Raw genomic sequence first — 11,661 nt, 5'->3', positions numbered from 1 at the left:
TCCTCTCCTAGTCCAACAAGGAAGGGAGGGAGTCCTACTCCCGGTGGGAGTAGGACTCCTCCTGGCGCGCCTCCTCCTGGCCGGCCGCACCTCCCCCCTTGCTCCTTTATATACGGGGGCAGGGGGCACCCTAGACACAACAATTGATCGTTTGATCTTCTAGCCGTGTGCGGTGCCCCCCTCCACCATAGTCCACCTCGATAATACTGTAGCGGTGCTTAGGCGAAGCCCTGTGTCGGTAGAACATCATCATCGTCACCACGTCGTCGTGCTGACGAAACTCTCCCTCAACACTCGGCTGGATCGGAGTTCGAGGGACGTCATCGGGCTGAACGTGTGCTGAACTCGGAGGTGCCGTGCGTTCGGTACTTGATCGGTCGGATCGTGAAGACGTACGACTACATCAACCGCGTTGTGCTAACGCTTCCGCTTTCGGTCTACTAGGGTACGTGGACAACACTCTCCCCTCTCGTTGCTATGCATCACCATGATCTTGCGTGTGCGTAGGATTTTTTTTGAAATTACTACGTTCCCCAACAGCTGAAGCACCCCGGATGGGTGTTCTTCAAATGCGAAAACGACGGGGTACGTGTTGTTTTCATTCTGCTCATTTCGATAGCTCATTTTTTGGTTCAATTGCGATAGCTCATTTCGAACATCATCATGCGTGTAGGAAGACGGATGCTCATTTTGGTTTTGGGAAGGCGTATACAATGATTTATTGATAGAAATAAACTTAATAGACGTCCGTGCACTCCTTAGTAGAATCGAAGGCAATGATGCGGCTCCATTTGCAACTAGAGGGGAAGCAACATCTACTTCTTTTGAACCAAAGATGAAGAATGAAGAATGCAAGATCAAGAATCCGCAGATCAACAATGAGTGCATGGAGAAGATATTGCTTCAACTACTGGGAGCAGTTATGGAAGTTGGAAATCTTCTAAAATGCATACTTGTGGTTCTTGTTTTCTTTGGTCTGCTATACTAGCAAAGATTTGGTGATGTCATATGTATCCTATATTGTTGAAAAAGCAAAGAAATGCATTATGTTGTGTCAAATTGAGGTGCAAATTTAGGATTTGCAGGCCGGGGGGAGCGGCGCCAGACCAGACCCCGCAAAGCCGACCCGTAAAAGAGCATATTCCACGAATATCCTTTTATACGGGTCCGTTTTGCGGGGTCTGCCTCTGCGGCCGTCCGCGCCAGCCTGCAAATCCGTTTTTCCGCGAATTGCGAACACAAAATGCGGGTCGTCGGGATGCGGGGTCTGCTAGAGATGCTCTAAAACTGAACTAGAGCTGGATAGGGGATTGGGTAAAGTTGCTCTTAACCAGCGAGAAGCCAAATAATAGTACGATACAAAGCTATCACTATTCACTGGTGCACTCATCGATGCAAGTAGGATTTGGCGCCTTGTGGGGAAAAAGTCAGAGCTGATGATGAAGATGGCGGCTATGCCGAGAGTTACTTACTAGAGTACCATTTTTCATACCTCTCTGAATCATCTGGTCACGGTCAGTTCTCAATCTTACCCACTCCACCCTGAATGCCAACGCTGACGAACTGGGATCATTTTATGCGCACTGTAAACCTTGACGACTCCCCGCCGATAACAGCACTTCGAGTTCGTCGTGTAGTAGCTAGGATCCCCTTTGTTATTTGTTCGTATATGACGGCAAAAAACGCCTTATACATTTAGAAATAGAGGCTAGTATTATTAGTACACCGGCCACTGAGCGATCCATTGGTGAAGCAAGGAGGCAGGAAGTACCGTCCCACCGTCCACGCATGGCAACCTCACCGTCCCACATAGTACTGTCTCCCCGTGAGACACGGAGGCAGGAAGTACTTGGCCAAACAGTTCTTATCTTGGGTAGTTTTGGTCCCGTGGTTTATGCTTTGTATAGTTGATTTATTCTGATACGATCTGTAATTCTGTATTCCAGTGAGGAGCACATGCCGACGGCACACAGAAGGGGTGGTTTAGAGACACTTCACACGGCTGCACTTGATCGGTCGACAAGTTTGAAAACTGAGAGACATCTTTGCTCCAATTTCATTTTGTAAAGGTAGGTTCCCTTTCTTTGAATGAATCAGTAGAGGTTTCTTGTGAGCGGCGACTGCATGCCCACATATATAAGAAGGCAAAGCAAGGGCCACATCAACAATATTTGATCTTGATCATGCATGAGAATGGAAGTGATTGCTACTCCGATAAATAAAACAATACAAAACCACAAGCTCACAGGGGATTGATCGATGTGGTGATGTAGGCAAAGGCCCTTCAACTATCTTTAAAACATAACTGGAGGAGCAGGTACCGTGCAAATAGATTACTGAGCATCATGATACATGTCTTGGTCCCTACAAATGAGGTGGTACATTTGACACCTGCCTGACTCAAGGATTCAGAAATGTGGGTGGGCACCACCATGCCAGTGGCTCCGAGGCACCAAAAATTGAACAGGAAACTTCATACGGCGCATGGTATGCAGATCAGCGCTTTGTGCCGCCTGGGCGAGGCCCGAAATAGTTCGTCACCAAACCCATGACAGCAAACCTGGCAATATTGCAAATTTCAGTTGAATAAATAAGCTATTTCTATTTATGAACTTATTACATCAGGAAATGGATGACCAAAAGTAGGAAGCAGTGATATTATACATAGCATAAGTAAAATGAGATATCAGAATCCTGTTTTTGTAGACGAAGCATGATATTTTAATTTTATTTTGAGAATTGCAAAGCATGGTATGTGGATGTTTTCTAGAGGATATGGATTGTTGTTCTGGTAATGCAACCTGGCTATGAAATGTGATCGATGCTTGGGATGAACAGGTTGCTGATAACTGTTCCTTAACAATGCCAAGACAAATCATCCCTAAAATTTGCTCTGATAAATACAAAACTACAGCACACAGTGTGATTTGCCTTCTTCGTAACACTTGTTTAGTTTTTTTTTTTCAAACAACCTTCCGGCCAGATTCCACAATCATATCAATGACAGAATCAAGCCTCCATATGCATACCAAACAAAAGAAAAGCTGGATCTCGAGGTCTAAAGGTCGCAACCCATGAGAAAGTAAACAACCTTACCAAGCTTTTTCCACAAACAGTTCAAAGGACTGTCAAAACAAGATCAATAGGATCCAGCACCAGAACCATGCAATATGAGCATAAGTCAGCACAGACACCATAGTTAAAAAAGGCGTGCCTAGGAGGGTGCTTAAGTGTGCCTAGGCTCTAGGCGATGGCAAAACGTCTAGTGCTCAATTGCGCTTACTACTATGACAGAAACACTTATTTACTTTACCCTAAGAATAAAATAAAAGGCTTCCCGTAGGGCACATACTGTGCTTTATCAGGTGATAGTTTATTAGTTCCTTTTGTACTTGCACAACTAATAGAATTTAGAAGAGAATGAAAAAGTTATCTATAATAATCCATTGATATTTTGGCACACAGCCACCCAATGTTTTTAGCTCCCGGGATCGACATGTCTAGTTAGAATATCTATGCGGCATGACAGCATTTTGCCAGGAACTCTGTCACACATATCGGAAATTAAATATGAATATTTTTAAAAACAGCAAGGACAAAAGTTCACAGTGATCTTAAGATCAATGTGAGGACGCATTTCTATAACATCATAATAACAAAAGGCAGCATTCTGACTTACTTTCATCAAGAACTACAGAAGAAAGCCACAAATCCTATTTTGTCTCAATGATGCAACACATATATCATTAATCCAATGTTAAGGAGCTCTCGTAGCAAACAGACAAAGAGGGGGAAACTATGACGCTGTTTAATTGCATAATTCCACCAAAAGTGGCAGCACAAAAAGTACACGGCAATTGAGAATTCGCAGTATATACAAAGACAAGATGTTAAATGACCCACTGCAAAGGTATATGCTGCTGCTCGACTATTAACTGCATAGTAGCCGAAATCCTAGATTAACACATAAACCGCACAAATGTGAAGAAAACTCACATGAAAGCCATGGAGAGCTGCTTGAGGTCATTCTCGAAGTTCTTCATGTTTGCCAGCGACTGCGCGCAGAAGATGATGGCGATCCACGAGCAAACCTTGTACTGTATGTAAAACCACACAGCAAAGTCAACGTCACAACGGAACCAGCAGGAATCAAAATTAGATAGTCTAGCAGCATCGGACATACTAAGACGAACCCATCATCTCAGTTAACTACGAAGGAGCATATAGATCTACTACTAAGGCACTAGGTCGCCCAGATCCAATTACCCAGCTGCTGCCCCCTACCGATAAACTAGATTGATGCAAGACGCGGGCGCGCAGACAGGATTGCTTGTTTGCTTGCGCGTCGAGAGTACGTACGTGGAGCATGACGCCGACGACGCCGAAGACGACGGCGAGGAAGCCCGCGTAGTCGACGGGCAGGTCCTGCGACGACAGCTTGGGCGGCGCGTACGGCCTCGCCGTCCCCGGCTGCCTCGGGTCGTTCGCCCCCGCCGTCGCGCCGCCCCCCGACGCCGTCGCCTCCTTCATCTCTCCTTTTTTTTCCTGATCTGAAAATACGATCTGAACCAAGGAGAGAAGCTGAAGAGGAAACCGAGAAAGAGGAGAAGGCAGTACAGTACACCTGAATGGCTAAAAAAAACGTTTGGGCCCGGGCGCCCGGCCCGGCACGGCCCACGGCCTGGCCCCCACGCCGCCGCTTTCGCCCGACGCGGGTTGAAAAGTCAAAGCGCGAGTCTTCCCGACCACGCCCCAGGCCCCACTTCACTCCGCCTCCGCTCCCCTTTCCTGTCGCCGCTCTGACGACAACACCCTGCTGCGCCTCCCACTTCACTCTCCACCCACCACCGGCCCCAAAACCCTAGCCGGGGAGCTCGGCCAGCCGCGGAGGAGCTCCACGCCGCGCCGCCGCAGCGCGCCCCTCGGCCACCGCCTGCTGCGTGTCGCCATTCCTCGGTAAGCCCTGCGGCTCCTCGCTAAACCTTCTTGCTTGCGCTGCGTGGCCGCCTGGGCTCGGCTCTCCGGGCGAGCGGTCAGGCTCGGCTCCGCAATGTCGGGCTGGTCGAGCGGCGCTGGGGGCGCGCTCGATGCGTGCGTGTTTTGCGGTGTGCCCAAACAGTCCCTTAGGGTTTTAGTTTGTTATAATTAGGTGTGGTGGTGTTAAGCTCGGTTCATGACTTTGGGTAGAATCTGTACTGCCTTACTGTTGTAGTTTCTGGATGACATTCGCTGTGACGCGCGTTTGGTTTTACTGGGTTGCTGGCTACATGCATGGAAGATTCTTGCTGGTGGTGATAGGTAATTGAGGTGGAAGTTTGTTTTTATTAAGATACTGAATTATAGCTTACTAATTAGTTCGAATGCTCTGATTCAGTTTAGTTTGTATGATTTTTGTGATGAAGATTTAGGTGTCCTGTAATGCATGTGGTTTTTGAGGTGTGCCCTTGTGCCGATTTGCATGTCCGCAAATCGACCCGAGTTACTGAAATGTTAATAACAATATAATGCTCTGATTTAATTTGGATTGTATGATTTTTGTGATGAAGATTCAAGTGTCCTGTGATGCATGTGGTTTTGAGATGTGCCCTCGTGCTGATTTGCATGTCCGCAAATCGACCGAGTTACTGAAATGTGAATAATTTCAAGGGAAGAAAACTGAGTTACATGCTCTTTTAAGGAGGAAATAGATAGAGTGTTCAGTTATGCACCCTCATTTGACCTCAACTAATATTTATCTCATGCTTAATTTTTCGACTGTAGGTACTCTCCATTGCCAGGAAACCAGTGGTTACTCGGTCAACCAGTCAAAATGCAGTTCCAGTCTGGCAACTGTGCCAAAACGTTGGCAAAAGTAGATGGATCGGGTTCAAAAGATTTGTCATTCGACCCAAGCGCATTTGGTTTTCCACAAGATGCTAATCAGGAATATTTCAACCGGGCTTTACAGTACGGTTATCCAGTTTCAACGCAAGGCTTTCAAGATAAAGGATCTTTACCAAGCGTTCCAGATTTTGTTCTGAATAATGCTTCTGCTGCACTCCGGGAATATCAACAATTTGACCACTTTTTCAGACCACTTCAGCCTCTAGCACCTGATGGAAACCAGGTACAAAATAGTGGCATAAATACCGCACATCGCAGTAGACCTTCTAATGCATCCTCCTGCCTTGATCATGTAGAAGAAATAACTTCTCATGACACGGATGGTTATGACGACAGAGCTATCTCATTTGGGAGTAGCTGCAGCACAGGAATTGTGTGTTATCCATATAGCAGCCCTATGCAAAGCGATGACTGCATTGGAGACACACAGGATGGGACCTGGGCTGCTCTTATGCAAATGCAACAGGCTTTGGAAGCGGCTAATGAAGAGTGCAGTGACTTGACTTTCAATAACACAGAACTTTCAGGTGGGAATACCATGCAGCATCAAGTTGTTTGGGACAATGGCTGTTTAGCAAGTCCGTCTTTCACCTCAAACTTCTTACCCTTCCCTGGAGAGGCTGAAACCATGGTCACAAATACCAGCGCTATGCATAACTTACATAACTCTGTTGACCTCCTGTATGATAATGATCAAGACATATCATCTTTTGAGCTCAAAGTGGCTGAACAGAAAGAGGCGACCACAAGCCATGTTTATGAACATCGAGATGAAATGCATTCTGCTGAATTGGGGCGAAATCCTGGCCACGATGAATCTTTTGATTTGCCAATAACCCAGGACATACAGTTCAGCTCATTTGTTCATGGTCCAGATGGATCTGTAGATAGTGGAATGAACCTTTATGATTGTGAAGAGCAAATGGAAATTGATTCACTCCTAAATTCATTTGGAGCTTCAAGTGATACCTTTGCACAGACATATGAAATGTTACAAAAAGGGTAAACGGAAACTTTGCAATCTCATCTTATCATTGCTGTGACTATGTGACTGAAGTCTTGATTTTCCCCTCTCCTTTTAAGTTCAAACCAGAAACCTGCAAGTTCTCTCGCACGGAATTATAGTTGTTCTATTGAATATAAATCTTGAAACTCTTTCTACATAAAGGTGTTAGTTTAGTTGTTGATGCTCCATTAATAATGTCAATGCTTCTTGCTGCTGTTCCTGAAACAGCAAAATGATGCCTTGAAACACATACAGTAATGGTGGTAACAAAAAATGTAAGATATGTTTTCAGTATGCTTTCTTAGCTAGTGACATTTTGATTGATTTTGCTTACTCTGCTAGGAGCACCAGAACTAACACTCCATGAGTGATTTTTTTTGGCACCATTGCCAAATTTATTATTTTGCATTTCTGAAATTTTAATATAATTAAATGTGATGAAATGCAGTGAAAATATTGTTGACCTTGAAAAAAGGGCTAAATTAGCGGAAAGCATTTCTGCTACATTCATCACTAATACTGTCCCATATATTACACAAGCTGGGGCGACTGAGTCAACTGTCTCTGATGGATCTTCTTGGACTCAACAATATCAATCTACTTCCCAGTCATGTGGTTTATCTTATTCTTCAGCTTCTCAATGGGAAACCATGCCAGGTACTGTTTTTCCTTTAGGGGGTTGTCAAAATGATGTTACTGAATCCAATTCAATGACTAGCCTGGGGACAAATGGCGATCTCCTGTTATCTTTTGGCCATACTTCAATGCAGCAGCAGCAACAGAGTGTATCTAGTGATACTAATTTGGAATTGATTGACAATTTTGCTAACCCTTATCAAGAGTTCGTGACAGGCGTGGATGGTCAAAGGAGCCACCTATACCGTGACGAAGCACTGGCAACCCAAGGTGTATGGGCGGCACATCCTGGTACGATGGTACACTCTTCAACCGATACTGGACATTCAGATGTACAGCTGCCCATGGCACAGACTACTACTGTTCCGCTGCCTGCTCCGAGCTTGTCCAAGGGCCCCAACTCATTATTTATTGGAACAGAGCTTAAGAAGGTTGACCTACATGATACAAGTATGCAGATGCCCTTGACACAGACTACTGTTCAGCTGCCTGCTCCGTGCTTGTCCAAGGACCCCAACTCATCATTTATTGGAGCAGAGGTTCAGAAGGTTGACCAAAATCATTCAGATATGCAGCTTCCCTTGACACAGACTAGTCATGTTCAGCTGCCTGCTATGAACTTGTCCGAGTACCCGACCTCGTCATTTGTTGGAGGAACAAAGCTTAAAAAAGTTGACAAACATGATCCACTGCCTGCTACGAGCTTGTCCGAGGATCCAAAATCATCATTTATTGGAGGAGCAGAGCTTAAGGCAGTTGACAAACATGATTCAGACATGCAGCTTCCCAGGATACAGGCTAGTCATGTTCCGCTGCCTGCTGTGAGCTTGTCTGAGGAACCGAACTCATCCTTTATTGGAGGCACAGAGCTTAAGGAAGTTGGCAAACATGATTCAGATATGCCGCTTCCCATGACACAGGCTAGTCATGTTCCGCTGCCCGCTGTGCACTTATCTGAGGACACGAAATCATCATTTATCGCAGGACCAGAGCTTAAGGAAGTTGACAAACACGATTCAGATATGCCGCTTCCCATGACACAGGCTAGTCATGTTCCGCTGCCTACCATGAGCTTACCCGAGGACACGAAATCGTCATTTATTGGAGGAACAGAGCTTAAGGAAGTTGACAAACATGATTCAGATATGCAGCATCCCATGACACCGGCTAGTCATCTTCTGCTGCCTTCTGTGAGCATGTCCAAGGATCCAAAATCATCATTTACTGGAGGTACAGAGCTTAAGGAAGTTGGCAAACATGATTCAGATATGCAGCTTCCCAGGACGCAGACTGTTCATGTTCATCTGCCTACGCCGAGCTTGTCCAAGGAGTCCGAGTCATCATTTGTTGGAGGAACAGAGCTTAAGGAAGTCGACAAACATGATTCAGATATGCAGCCTCCCATGACACAGGCGAGTCATGTTCCGCTGCCTGCTGTGAGCTTGTCTGAGGACCCAAACTCATCCTTTATTGGAGGTACAGAGCTTAAGGAAGTCGGCAAACATGATTCAGATATTCAGCTTCCCATGACACAGACTGTTTGTGTTCAGCTGCCTGCTATGAGCTTATCCGAGGATCCGAAATCATCATTTATCAAAGGAACAGAGCTTAAGGAAGTTGACAAACATGATTCAGATATACCACTTCCCGTGGCACAGGTTAGTCATGTTCCACTGCCTACCATGAGCTTACCTGAGGACACGAAATCGTCATTTATTGGAGGAACAGAGCTTAAGGAAGTTGACAAACATGATTCAGATATGCAGCCTCCCATAACACCGGCTATTCATGTTCTGCTGCCTGCTGTGAGCTTGTCCGAGGACCCGAAATCATCATTTACTGGAGGTACAGAGCTTAAGGAAGTTGGCAAACATGATTCAGATATGCAGCTTCCCATGACGCAGACAGTTCGTGTTCAGCTGCCTGCTCCGAGCTTGTCGAAGGACCCCGACTCGGCATTTGTTGGAAGAACAGAGCTTAAGAAGGTTGGCCACATTGGATATCCTCAGCAAAGTATCCTGCTCTCAGCAAGCAAACCTTCACACCCAATCGGTTTGCCAGTTATCAAGTTTGATGACGAGGTGGGTTCACGATCAAAGAAGCGGAAAAGGTCAACAGAAGATGTTTTAGCATCGCATGCACAAGCCATGTTCGAGGGTGGGAGACTGCAATGTAGAAGGTGATTGCTTTGAATTAGAAAATTGTCCTTACACAAAATCATATTTATTTTGCAGGAATCATGTATTTGGGCTCTTCTGTTTGACTTGTTTTGGCATACATGTCCAAGAGGCTAATGCATGCCTTGTGTTTTCTGTATGCAGGACACCTGAGTTGGCTTGGGCTGATGCCACATTGACTGAGAAGGTTGTATGCTTGTATACCTCACACATTGCATGAAAACGCCTGTTGTCGCCACATCAATTTCATGACAAGCTTATCGTGCATAACAGGTTGACGGTGAAAAAGCAACGATGGAAAATAGCACCTTCGTTTCTCGAGCTCAGAGAAGGCTTACTTTAACGACCAGCTTGATTCAGTGTCTCCTGCCTGCTCTGTCAGCGAGACTTCTTGCAGCAAAAGTTGCTGATTGCGGTGAAGCCATTGTGTACCACATTTGTAAACTGATGCTCAGTGATATGTCTGACCCAGTTCAATCTTTTGTCAGCGACACCAACAACTTCATGCAAAGCGAAAACATGTAAGCATTCTTTACTTTTGAATGTTATCCCTATTTAACGTACCAGCTACCCTCATAATTTTTAGTGCCTTAGGAGCGGGTTATGCAAAAATCTAGCGGAAAAAATCTGAGTTCGGTCACTGCGATATAACCCTTTCATAACCAGCAATTTATTTCTTTCTGCTTTCTATGACTTTGAGAGTCTTCATCTTGTGTTTTTTTGCCAGGCCACCGAACGAGACAAGCACCTCCGGAAAGGAGGACTGTAAACTCTTATCTGAAGTTCTGGAAACCTTCGATGCGAGGCTTGGCGGGCTACAAAGCTCCTTGTCAAGGTATGATGATATTTCGGTTACCACTTGAAACAATGCCTCTAGCATTTTCAATAGAACATGGTGCTCTAGACGTCGGTGCCGTCAACCTATTCAAAGTTTTGCTGTTCTAATGCCTGCCCTCCCATGTTCGTTTCAGAAGCGAGATGATGCCCAGCTTCCAAGACCACGCGTCGGCGCTACGCCAAATCGAGCAGTGGTCCATGACCCATCAGCTCATAAAGCTGAGCGAATACAAGAGACTGCACGCCGGCTACGGCTCGGGTCCTAAAAGGCCTCTCTGCGTCGGAGCCATCCGGAAGCATGCCGGAGGATCTTCCGCGCCGGTCTCGGAGCTGAAAAGGATCCGGTGTCGCTTGCTCAAGTAGCCGCTCGCTCGCGCACCGGCTCGCCCCTAAGGAAAAAAGTGGTGTTGCTCGGTGACTTGAGGAGTAATATGTGGTCATACTGATGATGTAGCGAGGAGTTAGGAGGGTATTACGTAGGAGTTAACTTCGTGTGAAGTAGTGTATTTTGGGATGGGGGTGCAGGGACAGAGCGTGTTGTGTCAATGTCATGTCGCAAACAGGGCGGGAATGTGCTTTGGAACTGAGACGGTGCCCGGGACCGCGTGCACCGCCTTGTCCGGCGGTGTCAGATGACGCGCCGATGGCTATCGTCGCCGGAGAAAACGGCCCGGCTGTGGCGGGGTTTCCGTGAGTTGAGCTGGTGTGAGTGTTGGATGGACGGGGTGTGCAGAGAGGAAGAGACCTTTTGATCCCAGCTGCAGCTGCTCCCTGTTATTACATTGTAATCACACTGACTTGACGAAAAAAGATGCTGGGCTTCCAACTGCGCGTCAGGATTAACGCAAGTTCTTGCTCTGTATGGCACGTCGTACTTGATACTCCCTCCCTTTCAAAATAAATGACCCAACTTTATACTATAGTACAAAGTTGGGTCATCTATTTTGAAACGGAGGGAGTACTTTATAGGGCATGAATCTTGTTTCCGGTTTCACCGGTGCCACGCAATTCTGGAATGGAAAAGCTTGGGCACGAGCGACGCCCCTATTCTTAGAGCATCTCCAATAGCTGCCCTGTCTTAGGGCACCATTTTGGGCTCGGAGTAAAATTTAGGGCACCAAA

General features: G+C 46.2%; 2 protein-coding genes across 3 annotated transcripts; one reads left to right on the top strand and one right to left on the bottom strand.

The window, feature by feature from the left end:
* Nucleotides 1-2,161: 2,161 nt before the first annotated feature.
* LOC123122881 (protein Asterix) lies at nt 2,162-4,638 on the bottom strand. Its single transcript, XM_044543253.1, has 3 exons — nt 4,360-4,638; nt 3,997-4,097; nt 2,162-2,560 (listed from the first exon to the last, which is right to left on the bottom strand). Exons 1-3 carry the CDS (start codon nt 4,528-4,530, stop codon nt 2,497-2,499), a joined length of 336 nt encoding a protein of 111 aa, XP_044399188.1. The 5' UTR covers nt 4,531-4,638; the 3' UTR covers nt 2,162-2,496.
* Nucleotides 4,639-4,763: 125 nt separating this feature from the next.
* On the top strand, nt 4,764-11,363 carry LOC123122880 (uncharacterized). Of its 2 annotated transcripts, XM_044543252.1 has the most exons (8): nt 4,764-4,956; nt 5,761-6,885; nt 7,338-7,546; nt 7,742-9,704; nt 9,847-9,889; nt 9,976-10,223; nt 10,430-10,537; nt 10,674-11,363. In XM_044543252.1, the coding sequence occupies exons 2-8, from the start codon at nt 5,810-5,812 to the stop codon at nt 10,900-10,902; spliced, it is 3,876 nt and encodes a 1,291-aa protein (XP_044399187.1). In that variant the 5' UTR covers nt 4,764-4,956; nt 5,761-5,809; the 3' UTR covers nt 10,903-11,363. The 2 variants fall into 2 exon arrangements, with proteins under 2 accessions (XP_044399187.1, XP_044399186.1); XM_044543251.1 differs by having other exon boundaries at nt 7,338-9,704.
* Nucleotides 11,364-11,661: the final 298 nt, after the last annotated feature.

Source organism: Triticum aestivum, chromosome 5D (assembly GCF_018294505.1).
Source record: "Triticum aestivum cultivar Chinese Spring chromosome 5D, IWGSC CS RefSeq v2.1, whole genome shotgun sequence".
Taxonomy (NCBI): domain Eukaryota; kingdom Viridiplantae; phylum Streptophyta; class Magnoliopsida; order Poales; family Poaceae; genus Triticum; species Triticum aestivum.
The sequence above is the reverse complement of the archived record's forward strand: the minus strand, read 5'-3'. Positions and strand labels throughout refer to the sequence as shown.